Raw genomic sequence first — 15,490 nt, 5'->3', positions numbered from 1 at the left:
TCACCTCTGCATGTAGGTCGCCTGAGGACATCTGTTCCCACTCAGACAGGATGGGGTTATAGTAGCAGTTGATTAGGGTGCTCTGGCTCACTCAAGCTGGGGGGATGGAAGGGTATGTAATGTGGGGTGAGCTTGCAGTGGCAGAGGCCAGTGTGAAGTTGCAACAGCCTGAGGTGTGCTGTTTGTTCTCCAGGGGAAGTTGTACCTGGATTATGGGACCCTGGACGTGGCGTGCTGCCTAGGCTCCCAGGAGGGGACGTGTGGATAGTGATCTGTACTTGCTCACATGTTTCTTGGTGGTGCAGCAGCAGCCTTAGCATCTCATGCCCGTCTCTGGGGTCTGCGCTGATAGCCGCGGCTCACACCCATCTCTGGAGCTCGTTTAGATGACACTTTTAATACCCTCTCCTTGCACACCGTGAAACAAAGAGGCAAGAAAAAGTCTTGCCTCTCAGGCAGTTCCAGACTTTTTCCTGGACTCCCTCCCGTCTAGCTGTGGCGCACTAGCCCCTTTCAAGCTGTGTTCACGCAGCCAACCCCAATTCTCTCCCTGGGATCTGACCTCCGAAACCGGATCCTCAGCTCCCAGCCCCCACCTGCCCTGGTGCGTGAGCAGACAAGCCTCTGGGGCTGGTGAGCGCTGGTCAACAGCGATCCTCTGTGCAGGAATCTCACTGCTTTGCCCTCTGCAGCCCTGTTGCTGCACTCTCCTCTGTGGCTCTGAAGCTTCCCCCCACTCCATCTCCAACAATGAAGGGGTTTCCTAGTGTGTGGAAACATTTCCTCTTTCACAGCTCCCTCCCACTGATGCCACTCCCATCCCTAGTCTTTTGTCTCTGTTTTTTCTTTTACCCTACCCAGATACGTGAGGAGTTTCTTGCCTTTTGGGAGGTCTGAGTTCTTCTGCCAGGATTCAGTAGGTGTTCTGTAGGAATTGTTCCACATATAGATGTATTTCTGATGTATTTGTGGGGAGGAAGGTGATGTCCACTTCTTACTCTTCCTCCTCTTATATCCCTTTCTTTTAGGAATCTGGTAATACTTAACCCAAGGAAAAAAATGTGTGATTTGGAGGACTAGCTGTAGGAATTCCTGAGATATTCTGTGCTTATTTTCTATCAGTTGACACTACTCAATCCATCACCTAATCAGAATCAAGTTCAACTGACAACCTCCCATCTTTTGGGTCAGAAAATTAATGTAGAGCTTTGCTAAGCATTTAGCTTTGAGGGTGTAAAGGTAAAACTTAACCAACAGGTACATGGTTGGGTTTCTAAACATACAACAGATACATATAAAGATGACAGGAAATTTCTACCAATAGGTTTAAGCCCAGTTGACCCATATACACAGGAAACACAAGAAATCTCTACATTTCTTTTATATGAGATCAGTGTGCACACAACTTGCTTTTAAACTTTCTAAGGAATGGTTCATTGTATTGGTCTATGCTTGGGGTGGGATTGGGAGGGTTGGAAGGAACACTACTTTCCTACTCCTGCTAGTTTCTTAATTCTTGGGGGATCATCTTTAGTGTAACACTTCCTTCATCTCTCTAGGCTCTCACTCCTCTCTTTGGTAGGTGGAATAACTTATTTGAATGGTGAATTTGGGAGCAGAAACTAGGCACATGTAGCTCCATCCTTGTTTCTTTCTCTTTGGGCTCCATGTAGTCCGTAGGCAGCTCACTTTTTCTTGGGGAGGCATGGTGCTTCCCATGACTTGTAAGTATAGCTCACTCTAGAATTTGATATTAGGAAGCTTTCTTGTCCACAGATATATTCTCCAATATAAGCCTTTCATTAATAAAGGTGGTATTTTACTCTCCCAACTGTATGTTATTTCTCAGTGGGTTCAGAACATGGGTAGGGATGAGGGATGCAGTTTATCAAGCTTCTCCAACTCCAAAGGTCCAGACAAAATAGAATGCTAAAGATTGGTTTAATAAATGTCTTCAGTATTTTGTTATTATAACAAACGTCTTACTTCTTCAAGTCTACAAAGCACAAAATATGTTTAAAGTCCAGTGAGAGTTGTGTTTACACATAACTTCCTGTAAAAAGAATCAGGAAGCTCAAAAAGCTGTTTGACTCTTAACTAGATAGATATTTAGAACTAGGACTGGCAACTTGATGTTAAAGAATAGTTCTATTCTCCTTTGACGCAGAGTTCAGATTAAAAGACCCCTTGAGGTTTATTTTAGGTCTATGAATTTATTGATAACTGTAGTTTTTCAGCACATGAACAATACTGAAAATAAGCAAGTTTAAATTCTTATGATAAAACATCTCCACTCCCCCTGAATGTACATTTTCCTCACTGATAGTAAAATCAGATGATGAATTTAATGGTTCTCTGCATTGAAACCAAGTATTGGTTTTCATTATTCGGGTAACGTTCTTTGCCTTAGGGTCATATTCAAATTGCTTTGATCTACGGAAGAAATAGAAGAATCCTAGAGAGAGAGAATCATGATTAGTTACTTTGCACCACTATACAATGATTCCACACTTTAAAATTTTATGAATATAGAATAACTGAACATTATATGGAGAGAAAAGAAATGTGTAACTATATAGATACATATATAGATACATTTTACTCTGCTCAGTCACATGAGAAATACTATTTTTATTTCCCTGAAAAAAAAGCCAAGGTATGAAACATGAGTTTCAAGGGCTTACTACCTTTCTAGTCAGACTGTGGTTTATGCCAGAGGTTCTCAAACTAGGTTTCAAAAATGTGTCTCAGAGAGGGGGAGAAATGTGAGTATGGCCTTGGTCCCTACATCCTCATTTTCCTAGTGTTGCTCTGGTTAATCTGTTTTAGTTTTTGAGGTTCCATGTTAGATTTCACAAGAATAACAGATGGTGTTACTCAAAAACATGTTTAGACTCCTGCTTACTGCATGGTCTGGTTTGTTGTCTCTGAAGATATAGTAGCTGAACTGATGCATTAAATTGTTTGAGGTTCTTTTAAGACTATAGATTCCTGGATCTTACCCACAATCCTACTGCCTCAGAAACTCTAAGGGACTTGTAGTTTCATAACCCCAAGCTGTGTATATTAAACTATGTACATTAAGATTGAGAATCACTGTTCACTTCACGTGCTTAGTCATTTTTCACACTTAAACCTCTTCGGGGGTATCTTTATAAGGTATCTTGGATCAGTGATAGTTAATTTTGGTACTTTTTGCAGTTTTGAAATAGTATGACAGAAAATATAATTCAGAACTTACTATTCAGTTTTTGATAAGGCCCTCAGATTAAAGTTTATTATTATTTACATGTACTCTAGAGTAATAAAATGACATTAAAATTGAAACATTTAAGATTTCATGCTGTCTTATTTCACAGTCAGCAAAGTCTTCCAAGTATCCTTATAGTCAGGCACTTACCTTTATGTTGGAAAGCAGCATCCACTTGGAGACCAATTCCTGGAAAGTATTTTACCACCCTGTGTGGATACCCTTTGTCCATGGTTTGGGTAACTTCGTCATACCTGGAGACATGGATTTGAAAGGTTTTCAGGGGATCTTAGTTTTGGAGGGGGAGGGCTTAATTTTTTACTGCCTCCTTGGAGTCAAGCAAAGATGTAGAAAAAAAAAGTAGTCCTACTGGAAGAAAACGAGTTGGATGAATAATAAAATAAAAATGGCAAAGATTATGTTTGGTTAAATCACTTATAATGTCTTGAAAGCAAGGAATTATGAGGGGGAAAAGCCACATAATTTGCCGGATTGATGCTATTCTGTGGAACTGTTAAATCAAAATAAGAGCTCATCCTGGAGTTTCAAAGATTTTGACTAGATATGTTTGTCATTGGTGGTTTGGTTGGCATCACCAGCTTTATGATTTTATCTTTATTTTTTTAGCTTGGAGAAAGATCTTTGAACTGATTGAAACATTCTTTTGTTTGGCGAATGCCATCCACCTGAGATTGCCTTCAAGATAACACTTTAGGAACACTGTAGGTTAATTTTATTTTTGCCCATGTTAAAGTGAAGTTATCTGGATATTTTTTTCCAGAGTAAAACAAAGGGTCAATTGTCTGTAGACTTGCCTCCAGCACCAAATGCCCACAAAGAAGTAGGTTTTTCTTGTGTTTCGATCACAGACAGCTGCATCAATTTTCTTCACACGTCTTGGAAAGCCAAGTATATGGATGGATTTGGGATAATCTGGCAAGACCGCATATCCTCTGATCATCCAGAAGTTTTCATCTAGGAAGAGAGAAAGTGATTATCTTCTGATTTATTTCCTAAAGGGAGAAATAGCTGTCTTAAGAAGTTTGAAAATAATTAGATGCTTAGTTCCTTTCAGGTTCAATGCTTAGAGATTTAGTAATCTTATGTCTCCATTTATTCTTACTGCTTTCTTTAGCTACTTATGTCATTAACATTACACAAGTAATATATACCTATAGTTAGTAGTGTGCATACCCATGTCAATTGAATTCATTGTATTAATTCTTTCCAACTCTGACAAAACAGTCAAGTATATTTGGACATGTTCTCCTAAATTTCAGTACCCAAGTGTTCTCAAAGGCAAGTAATCTGGTGAAACCCATGTAAAAAGTAGGGTTGCTAATTTGAATATTAGATACCAATTGAATCTGAATTTCAAATAAACAATGACTAATTTTTGGTATAAGTGTATCCAAAATATTGCAAAGGACATACTTATACTAAAAAATTATTTTGTTGTTTGTCCAAAATTCAAAGCATCTTTTATTTTTATTTGCCACATCTAACAACCCTAGTAAAAAGGGAGCACAGAAGAGAAATGGGTTACCTTTATTTTTCAGAAAAAAACACTTTTTAGTTTTTGTTATACAGTTTTCTTTTCTCCTGTGCTGTTGGGATGGTGTTTATCTTCACAACCACTGAGAATCCTTGGATAGTTATTCTTTACGATAGGAACCTCAGGTCAGGGCAGAAGCCCTGTCTATTTTGCTCATTCATGAAGATTATATTCCTTGCACTAAAATACCCACTGAACAGTTCAGGCATCCAGAGGGAGAAGAGGAATAATGATGGGTAAAATTACCTTTAAAAACCAGAATCTTGTCTTTGGGGTTCTCATATGCAGCTTGAATATCAGCTGGCAGAGATGGCCAGAATGAAGAGATCAATTCAAATTCAACATCAGTGATATCATAGTAGATCCTCCATAGATGCCTGTGTTAGACAGAAAACCATACTTTATACACAGTGTATATATATATCTATTTCAATGAAAATGCTGCAAACTGACACTTGTCCCTTATCTAATTGGTTGATATTTTCCTCAAACAATTTATGGCATTAATACAAATTTCCACAGCAAATTTAGATGGTTATGAGTTCAATTCTACCCTTTGGACTACCAAGGTCAGGACATGACTTTGTGCCCACTCTTTTGGGAACTTAGGGTAGCAAAATACCCATGGAAATCTCATAAATAGTTCTCAGTGTGCTCAATCACCTCATTTTTGCCAAAGCAGCAATTCCCAACATTCTAAACCAATACCAAGCCATCTAAGAAGAATTTTTTGGTGCTGATGTTTGCTAGAATAAAGAAATGTTATTATTTTTGCATAGCTAAATATTTCCTCAGATTTCCCTTCTGGCTGTAAAGTTCTGAGCCTATGAGGAGGACTTGAAAAGTCCATATAGTCCATTTTCCTTCCCATGCTGTCTACCCATCCCTGACAAGTGGTCTCTCAGCCTCGACTATTAAGAGCATGGTAGTGACAGCATGTAATTACAGTGCTACATAGTTGTGGGTGGCAGGAGTCTGATTTCAGATATTCTTTTCTTTTGCCCCTATATCCTTGTCAGTTGGCGTATGTCTTGATACTCTGTTCTGAAAATATGGTCATGGTATACATAATTGACACACCATGTTGCAAGTTAAGTGCAGTAAATTATACATAGTGAGAGAAGAGATTTCCTACCACAGCTAACACTGTTGATTCAGCTTCAGGGAAAGGTCTGTCGATGCGTATTTAACAATTGGCTCTCCAGGTAGGAAAAAAACCTAATTTTTATCATTTGATGATTTCCAGGGTGTAAATACTCCAACCATGGCCAGTTTCAAGCTACCAAAGTGATGTGAACCAGTTTACAAAATTCTTGAAAATTTCACAATTGGATCCTGAAATGGTATAAGCCACCTCCAACACACCACCAGGAGTGGTGTGTTATTTTAGCTAAGAAGTCACTGAAAGTAGACTCTGTTTCAATGGCAATTTAAAAATTTGCTTAAAAACATTTAAAAATTAATTTATCAAACAAGTAAGAGATATGTGCACAGAATAAAACATTCAAACAATATGGGCAGTTATAAAACGAAAAGTAAAGGCACATATTCTCACTACCCCCACAGCTCTCTTATCCCCAAATCTCTTGAAAAGAAAAATCTTCATAGGAAGTTGAGGTGTTTAAGGGAATGGGTTTACCTGCCTTTAAAGAACATTACTTCTCTGCGGAAAGTGGTGATAGCATCAAAAGTCAAATCGGGGTCACAGGCATGGGGTACAGTGGGTCCCTTTGGCTTAGCAGTTGTCTTAGGTGGACTTCCTTTGATGAGAAAAGAAATACCTTAGTGAATTAAGAAGGCATGTAGAAATACCTACAGAAGGATCTTACCCAAGAGAATATTTTCTTCATGATAATATTTCAAGAAGTGATTTTTCTCAACTTCCTTCCTGTAAGGCTGTCAATTCAGTTCACATATATTCAGATTCGTTGCTCACCATAGATGGATTGTATTCCATTGATATCATCCTGAGAAAGTGGGTATTTGCTAGGATCCAGGGAGACATAATTTGGGAACATCAAAGCTGTTTGATCATTGGTGTGAGAGAGCCCCAGTGAATGACCAAATTCATGAGCAGCCACAAGAAACAAGCTGAATCCTTAACAAAAACAGGGAAAACATGAGTACATTAGTCATTCAGAAGGAGAATGATTGCATCTGAGATTAGGAAGTAACTGAGGGGAATGAAGAAAAGGCTTGCCAAACAGCAGATAATTCTTATAACATATTCACCATCATTTATCTGGGAAATATTTCAAGACTGATAATTGGTATTAGTCACATCATGGAGAAATATAACCCAGAGTTAACAGATGGCAGGAAACAGGTGTCTCAGAAATGGATAGTAGTAAAAAAAAGAGAGAGAGAGAGAGAGAGAGAGAGAGAAGCCGCCAGTCTTTGGTTGTTTTTAGGCTGCTGAATGTGATCATATTTCTCCTACCTATATTATTCAGAGGTTCTCCATTGGCTGTAGGATCAAGTCCAAATACCTAAACATGGCCTTCCATGAACGAGTCCCTGCTTTTTTTCCCAGCCTCATATTTTATTTTCACATTCCATGAGCTAGCCATATTGAATCATTTGCATTTCTCGTCTATGCCATGTTCTTTCTAATCTCTGTGTCTCCATATCTCCATCCCTTCTGCCCAGCGTATTACTTTCTCACCCCCCTTTCTCCCCGCTATCCTATGTATTCCTCAGGAATCCCCCTAGAGCCATCTCCCTCATGAGGCTTCTCTTATTCCCCAGCTCCTATCCAGGTTGACTTAATTGCACCTCTCTCGGCTTCTGTAGACTCAGTGCTTAATTCTGTCTTTGCAGATAAGTACTGCATTGTCTATTTCTTTCACCAAGCTGTGTACCCTTTCGGTACAGGGACCATGTCTTAATCATCTTTTATTCCTGGTGACTGAGAAACTGCTTAGTGATGGTTGCTGGATATCCAGGTTTTTATGTGGATGATCGAATGGTTAGCTGTGCCTCCTATACAAGACCATAGTACTCTGTACTTTACCACACCAGAAGTTATACCATGCATGGTTGGACTTGCCTTTTTATTTCTCTGTCTCTCCCACAGTCTGTAAGTTTCTAAGTATATAAAAGACTGTCCTTGGAGTTGCAACTAAGCCTATGGACATGAAGGAAAAGGCTGAGCCTTTTGTTATGGCGCTTTGTCCAGTGATATTTGCACAAAACGAACATGGAATGGCAAAAAATTATTTCATGGACGTTCATGCTTTTCTGCTCTGGCTTTTGCTGCTGGCAATATCACTGCATGTGCTTTTGGACGGGGATGGGACAAGTGACTCTTTAAAAAAGTAATTCAAACTCAGATCATCTGAATGAAGTCCAAACATTTATCGTGGCTTTCAAGACCTTCTATAAAGGATTCTAATCTGAATCCTATTCACCATTTTGGCCTTCTGTTCCACCACAATTCTAATACTTGGGTTGGTTGGGTTATTCTGTCTAGAACTGTTTACTCCACTTTGTCTTCAGAGTTCCTGCAGAGCCTTCAGGTCTCAGGTTTGGCATCACTTCCTCCCTGACCTCTGTAAATGGATTGGAGTTTATCTTATGTGCTCCTATTACATTGCCATAGTTCCCTTTATCCCACGGTTGATCATACTAATTTTAATTGCCATTTGGTAGAGTGTGTCCTCTAGACTGTAAACCCCTGGAGGGCAGGGTCTATGTCTTGTACACTATTGTATATTCCATTTCTATTGCAGAGCGTGAGTCAGAGTAGATGTTGAGTAAAGATTTGTCGCGTGACTTCATTTATCAAATATTTGTAGAGTGTCTCTCATGTGCTGACAATATTATAGGCTGTATGATACTGTAGAAAAAAAGACAACATTGCTGCCTTCTTGGAGATGTGACTAAATGGATACATTGATACATAATACATGAGTACCTTTGTGAATAGTTTTTCCTTCTCCTAGAAATCACTCTATCTAATCATCATCATTATCATTAATACTAATAATCACCAACATAATCATCAGTGTCAAACACTTTCTGAATGTTTGCTAAAGGCAAGTGCTTTGCAAGGTGTTTTCACCTTTATTACAGATAACATGTGTCATCTTCCTGCAGGTAAGGTCTGCCAAGCCACAGACCACTGCTCTTCTCCATCCCAACGCTGCATCTGTAGCGGTCTCTGAGGTCTGTTTCAGTTGTTTAGTACATATGTGTGCGTAGAACATTTACATTCATACAGGCTTGACACTGACCTCACTTTGGGAGATTCTCAGGAAAGCCTCTCTATGTGCACAAATTCCTCTGACATCACCACGCAGTGACTGTCCTTCCCTTAGGAAACAGTGGGATTAGCAGATGACGGTTGTCTATTGCTTTTAAGGAAGTTACACTAAGACTTTTGTGCCCTTTCCATAGAGAGAGCTTACATATACGTAAAGAAGGTAATCATATATTATACATTATTGCCAAATTTTCTATTTAAAAAATCTGATTGGAGGTCACATATGCTTGAGATTTTATGTTTTTATTAGAGAACAGGAAGGCATTTTCCCTTCTACATCAGTGAGGTAAGAGTTATATGATTGGGCATCCCCCAGGGCCAAAAATTTCAAAGCTGAGGGAATGTAGCAAAGTAGTTAGAAGATAACCCATTTTAGTATTGTTGCCTGGCTATCCACCCATAACTTGGTGGAGGGCTATATTTATCCTCTGCTTTGCTCAAGCAAGTTTTGCCAACTTGAGGCCCAGATCAAATTGGACTTTTTTGTAATCGACCCCACACATCCCCTTTGGCTAGGGGCCTGTTGCAGTATGCGTAATAGTAATTTTACTACTAAGTATTGGAATTAATAGGGATAAAATGACAGTGAAACTTTCATATCTACCTCTAGATATGAAAGTAAATCCTGGCTGACAAAGTGGAGTCATTCTGACTTTGGTGAGCACTAAGATATTTCCTATAACTGCCTGATTGGACATATCCACACTGCCTTTAGGCCAAATCCAGAGAAATATTGGGACATGTTTCAGCAGGAGATACAGACATGGTCCATTCAACTATTCTGTTGTTTGGGTCATGGTGTCACCCCACCCCTTTCATTTTCTTGTCTTTGATGTAACTCACGTGGCAGTGGCAGCAACCAATCTCAGACTTCCCCGGTACCTGAAGTTCAGCCAGCACTGAGTTCTTTACCCTCTTTGTTTCCTAGCTCTTGGAAAAACAATTACATCACATGATCAGACTTAGCAAGGAGTGGCCACGCATCATTTTGAGTCACTGGCTTTCAGTTTTGCAGAAACTGTAAAACTGACCCACAGACTGTCTGGAGTTACTTGGTCAGGACTGAATTGTGGCCTTGCGTACCATCCACCAGAGAGACACAGCCTCCACTTTCCTGGAACCTGGGAAACCAGATGCCAGACCCAAGATGACTGTAGTCAATGATAGAAAAAAAGAGTGGGAGAACCCGAGAGTCTACTCAACCTGCTCCTTCATTTGAGGCACATATTTTTACTATTGTAAAGTTTTGTTTTTTGTTTGAAAAGTAATAAAATATCTCTTATTTTAGTGCCAGGGAGGCCCATGAAAAGAAATAAAATCAACCCACTTAGTCTGAAGAAGTAAGTCAAATATAAAGACCAGGGTCTAATACCTTGGCAGACAGGCAAGAGCTAGAAGAGGTTCATGCATATAAACAGACTTCCTATGGGCCATGAACCCACACAGCATCCTTCAATCACTAACTTAGAATCACCACCTCCCCAGAGTCTTCTTTCAGTCCTCAAGCCAGAGATGACTTCTGCCATGGGTATAACAGACAGCACAGTCTGCCTTGTATGGTGGTGAGTGGGTCTAGGCTTTATACATCACACAAGATCATGAACCTCTGAAGAGCTGGAACTTTTCGAGTACAACTTTGTGGTCTGTACAACACCTTGCACAGTTCCAGGCACATAGTGGCCCTTCAGGCATTGTGGGTATATGAATGAACATCTGAGTAAAGGAAGAATGTTCTGATCATAACAGGATTAGCAACTTTATGAAGATGTTGTGTGGATAAGGCTCTGAACTGGACAAGCACAATGGTTTGAACAGACATTGGACACTTTCATCAATGTCATCTGGAATATGAAAAATCGTAGGGAAATTAGGAAGTAAAAAGCAACTAGTTGCAAAACTATTCCTTTAGGAATTTGTATGAATAACAAAATTTTGTTCATAAAGAAAATTGGGCTCACCTGCTCCATCCTTGGTCCAGTTTTCATCCTCATCAAAGTGAGTGTCTCCACCCAGACCCAGACCAGGAGGAAAGGCATGGCCAAGGACTCCCAAGGGGCCATCAAAATAACGAGGACACCAACCATGGACTGAGATACAATTCATGGGGGGAAAAAGGATCAGCATCTTCAAAGCTCCTGGGATGAAAATAGCCATATAGCTTTCTCTGCTGAAAACCTTACCTCGGGTCCTAAAGGCAATCATGATGTCTGCAATCCCTTTGGAAATCTTGGTGAATATTAGTGGAGTAACTTTGCTCCACACTTCTAAACCTTTTTGGATAGCCTCATCCACATCAGCTCGTGCCATATCTGGAGTGTAGTTTATGATTCTTAGAAATTAACAAAAATATATCAATTCGTGGTTATACATGCATGTAAACACATACTATGGAAAGAAAATAATTTCTATGTCATCAATTATATGCGGCAGTAACTTTTGGTACGGTGCTATTGTTACATTTGTACACTACTTTACTATTTAAATAAGGTACTTTTACGTATGCTATATAATTCAATCTTTCATTTGCCCTATTCATCAGGTTGTATTATCACACTTTAACAAATGAGGCTCAAAGAGGTTAAATGATTTCCCTAAGATCACATCTTAAGTGGGAGATCATTAATCTCATGTATGTGTTTGCTGTGTATATGACTGTATTATAAATATCTTCTAAAAAGAATTGAGATTTATTTTCTCAAACGGCTTGTAGAAATCAGTCTTATGCATGTGTCATATATTAAGAGTTTCACTTGAAAGCCACAAAGAGTTTGTTACTCAAGAAAATATCTCCCTTAATTTATATTCCCTATCTTGATAAACGTATTTTTATCTCAATCCCTAAGGCTCAGTAAGATGAAGGAAGAACTATCAGAAAGACTCTTTAGGGCCAGCCAGGAAGGCTCTAGAGCAGTGGTCAAAGTCACTGACTCTATCTCAGGTCACAGGTGCACTTCATCTTCTTTCTGCCAATAAGCCAGCTCCCTGTCCTTGAGATGTCTGGGGTCCACCTTAGATTTGACAATCTGACTCACACACCTCTGACATGAACTGGTTGTGCTCCAGGGTCTTCCCATTTTCCCTTGAGCACACTTCATTTGTACCTTTAAGCATCTGCAATCAGAAGGCAGATCCTGGTCCTGAGCTTTTATAGAGGTGGCAGAGGCTAGAGATTAGAGCATATCTGCCAGAGCCAGTCTGATGAGTCTGTAAAATGGCCTATGGTAAATAAGCTTTTGTTTCTCTGTGTTTAAGGTGGTAATAGCAGTGATGCCTATGTCACAAATTTCTTGGGAGGATGGAATAAATAAAATCTATCAAGTGCTGTGCACACAGGAAGTGCTCGGTAAAATAAACTATTATTATTTTTGTTCCTTGGAGATTATTTTCATGTTCCTTTAGATTAGGGGCAGTAGCATTACCTGTATGTGAGATTGTATTTCTTCCACCCAGGGAGAGTGTAGCCATACTGACCCACATCAGGCACCCCACACCTGGGTGTCTTCATGATCTCAAGAGTATTTGAGTCCAGTTTTCCAGTCACTGTCAATCCGAAAAATGCTTGCATTTCACGAATTTTGCTGTCTATGACACTTCTGTTCTTGCTTTGAACAAGATGACTCCCTTCTATTTCAAGAGAGTAGAACTGGTTGAGATATGCCTGACCAAAAAGACAAAAAAAGGCACAGACTACAGGAGAGCAGATCTCCATCTCAGGAGAAAACAAAATTTTCTGCAATCCTTTTTGGCAGTAGGAGGGAAAAAGGAAATAAGTAACAAGGGAAAGGAAGGAGTGAGAGAAGAAAGAAGAGAGGAAGAAAACAAAGAAGAAAGCAAAGAGTCACCCTGTGTTTTCAGTTTTCAAGAACTCATTGAGCTATGTGTGACCAGAACTGGCTAAACCCATACAGCCCATGAGACTCCAAACTTCCACAGAAGAGAAGCAAGCTTCTTCTGTGTGTTAAATTATCTTGTGTCTTACATATTGTTGCTGTTACTTTCATTTTGGTGTTTCCTTGAATCAAATTCTAGAGGAGATGTGATTATCCATTTTTCAAATGTAAATAATTTCACCAAATATGGCAAATTGGACTGATTTTTACAGGGAATCTCCAAAACAATGTGTTTTTCATACATACAGGGATAAGTGGCTCCAAAATATAGTTGGGTTCTCCTGGTTGGTCTTCAAATGCTTTTATGGAGACCTCCATTCTTTCAGGGCTGACCCTTTCTACTCTCACTGTCTCTTCACTTGTAACTATTGCTTAAAGTTGTAGCAAATCCTTCCTGTCCTCCACCCCACCCCTACTCTCCACCCCTCAAATTTCCTTGATGTCCTTAGAGCCAAGGAAAGGAAAAGCAGCTCCTCACAAGAAAGTTCAGGACTCTTTGGTAGGAACTAGCTGTCTTTTTAAGTCCCAATACAATCAATAAAGTAAAAGTTTTATTGATAGTCATTAATAACATTTATTGAGACAGTACCTGAGCCAGTTGCATATTTTCTTCATATTCCATCTTTCGGTCTGTGGGAAATGCAGAAGAAAATGTTACAAGGACCAAAACTAAAAGAAGCCTCTTCATTCTTGTCTCTCTTCAGTTGAAGCCTTGTCCTGTTTGCATAGAATTTAGAAAATAATAGTGAGACGTGGCGTGAGTTGACTTGTATCATCCTTTGATTAAAAACAGAAAAGGACATTTGCCATGGGGTGTGTCATGATATGCTTTTTTTTTTCTTAGGGTAACTTGATTTTGCAATCATGATCTACAATTGTTTGGTAAACACAGTCATTGTTCATTATTGAATTCAAAATAATATAAAGTCAGCCTCCAAGTTACTTTTGTCCTTGCAAAGTTGAAGGTTTTCTTATCCATAAATTCTTGAGAGTTTATGAAATAATCTTCCTTTGAATGAAAGCCCAAAATATTTGTATAAAAAGATAATTTTCTTTGTAAAAAAATTTTATCTTTTTTGAAATCACCTGTTATGTTTGCAAAATTGTAATTTGTTGCTTTTTCTGAGAAATACAATTTCATCTGTTGTCTTGCTCTTGATACAGATACTTTCTGCATTCTAATAAACAAGCCATGTCTGTTTCTCAAAAAAAAAAGTATGGTGTCATGAAAAGACAATTGATTCAGGAATCAGAGTATCCTAATTAACTGGGTAAACATCAGATGTTTACCAAGCACTTTCTATTTTCCTGTCACACTAAGATACTGTTCCAATCTTGTTGGAGAATTCAGACATATACAGAGACTAATGCCGGATAAAATGACAAAAGTAGCAAAATGCATGTGAAGATTCTAGAGACTGAGAAGGGTCAAAAGGTAAAGAGATCACTGCAGATGTGTGTGGCCTAAAGGCTTCAAGCAAGTGGAGCTTGCACTGGCTCTTGAAGAACGTGTAGGAGATTTGGTTTTCACAGCCGAAAGGAGAAGGCATATGAGTGGAGGGAGGCCACAGGAAACAGGTACCATGGCGGAAATGAGCTGTAGGAAATCTGTCCTGACTGGAGCAAATATATGTGTAGATAGCCATGGGAAATAGGGATGGAGGGTCTAAGAAAGTGTGCAAGGAAAATGCATGTTTCTAATCTTTTCGTATCTAGAATGCCATTCATTCCATCCTCACACTTGACTGAGAGTGTTTCTGGTTATGGAATATCAGGCTGAAATAAATCTCCCTTAGAATTTTGAAGTTACTGTTCCATTGTTTTCTAGAATCTAGTATTGTTGTTGAAAAGACTTTGATTCTTGATATTTTTCTTTTTTCTTCTGAAAACTTTTGAAAGTCTCTTTAACCAGATATTCTGAAGTTTTATAATGATGTCTCTTAATGTGAGTCTTTTTGCATTAACATTGTTTGTCAGTAAGAGAGCTCTTTCATTATGAAAATTTTAATTCAAGGAAGCTTTCCTCTATTATTTCTTTGATAATTTCTTTCCACCCAGTTTCCTCTTTCTCTTTCTGGAATACATATCTACTGGAACTCTTGGATTAAATCTCTGTGTTTTCAATATATCCTTTACTATTTTCCATCAACTTTATTTCCAGCTCACCTACTGAGTTTCTTATTTCAGTTATATTTTTAATTTCCAAGAGCTCTTTCTAGTTCTCTGAGTATACTTTTTTGTATTTTGTTAATGTTTTTTGGATGTAAAATATGTCTTATTTTTAAAGAATGTTAAGGTTTTTTTTTGTTGTTTATTTTGACATTCTCTTTTGCTCCCAGGACTGTCTCTATTTCTTCAAAGTTTCTTTTTTGGCGTCTGTTTTTGACATTAGAAGCTTTTAAAAAAATGTTTGGATATGTTGTACTCTGCAATCTGTTTAAGATTGAGAGACAGGAAAGCTGACTGGAAACTATGTGTGCACTGACAGGGCTTGCCAGTTAATGGCCTTTACTGCAGGGAGGTGGGGCGGG

General features: G+C 38.9%; 1 protein-coding gene across 1 annotated transcript; it reads right to left on the bottom strand.

Moving 5' to 3' along the window:
- Positions 1-2,213: 2,213 nt before the first annotated feature.
- On the bottom strand, positions 2,214-13,647 carry MMP27 (matrix metallopeptidase 27; the record flags this gene model as incomplete). The annotated part of the gene is made up of 10 exons (XM_082659835.1): positions 2,214-2,455; positions 3,401-3,504; positions 4,066-4,225; positions 5,052-5,182; positions 6,445-6,565; positions 6,742-6,903; positions 11,028-11,156; positions 11,250-11,398; positions 12,489-12,727; positions 13,549-13,647. 10 exons carry the CDS (start codon positions 13,645-13,647, stop codon positions 2,214-2,216), a joined length of 1,536 nt encoding a protein of 511 aa, XP_082515961.1.
- Positions 13,648-15,490: the final 1,843 nt, after the last annotated feature.

The sequence above is a fragment of the Grampus griseus genome, assembly GCF_964374135.1.
Source record: "Grampus griseus genome assembly, chromosome: 8".
NCBI classification, from domain to species: Eukaryota; Metazoa; Chordata; class Mammalia; order Artiodactyla; family Delphinidae; genus Grampus; species Grampus griseus.
The sequence above is the reverse complement of the archived record's forward strand: the minus strand, read 5'-3'. Positions and strand labels throughout refer to the sequence as shown.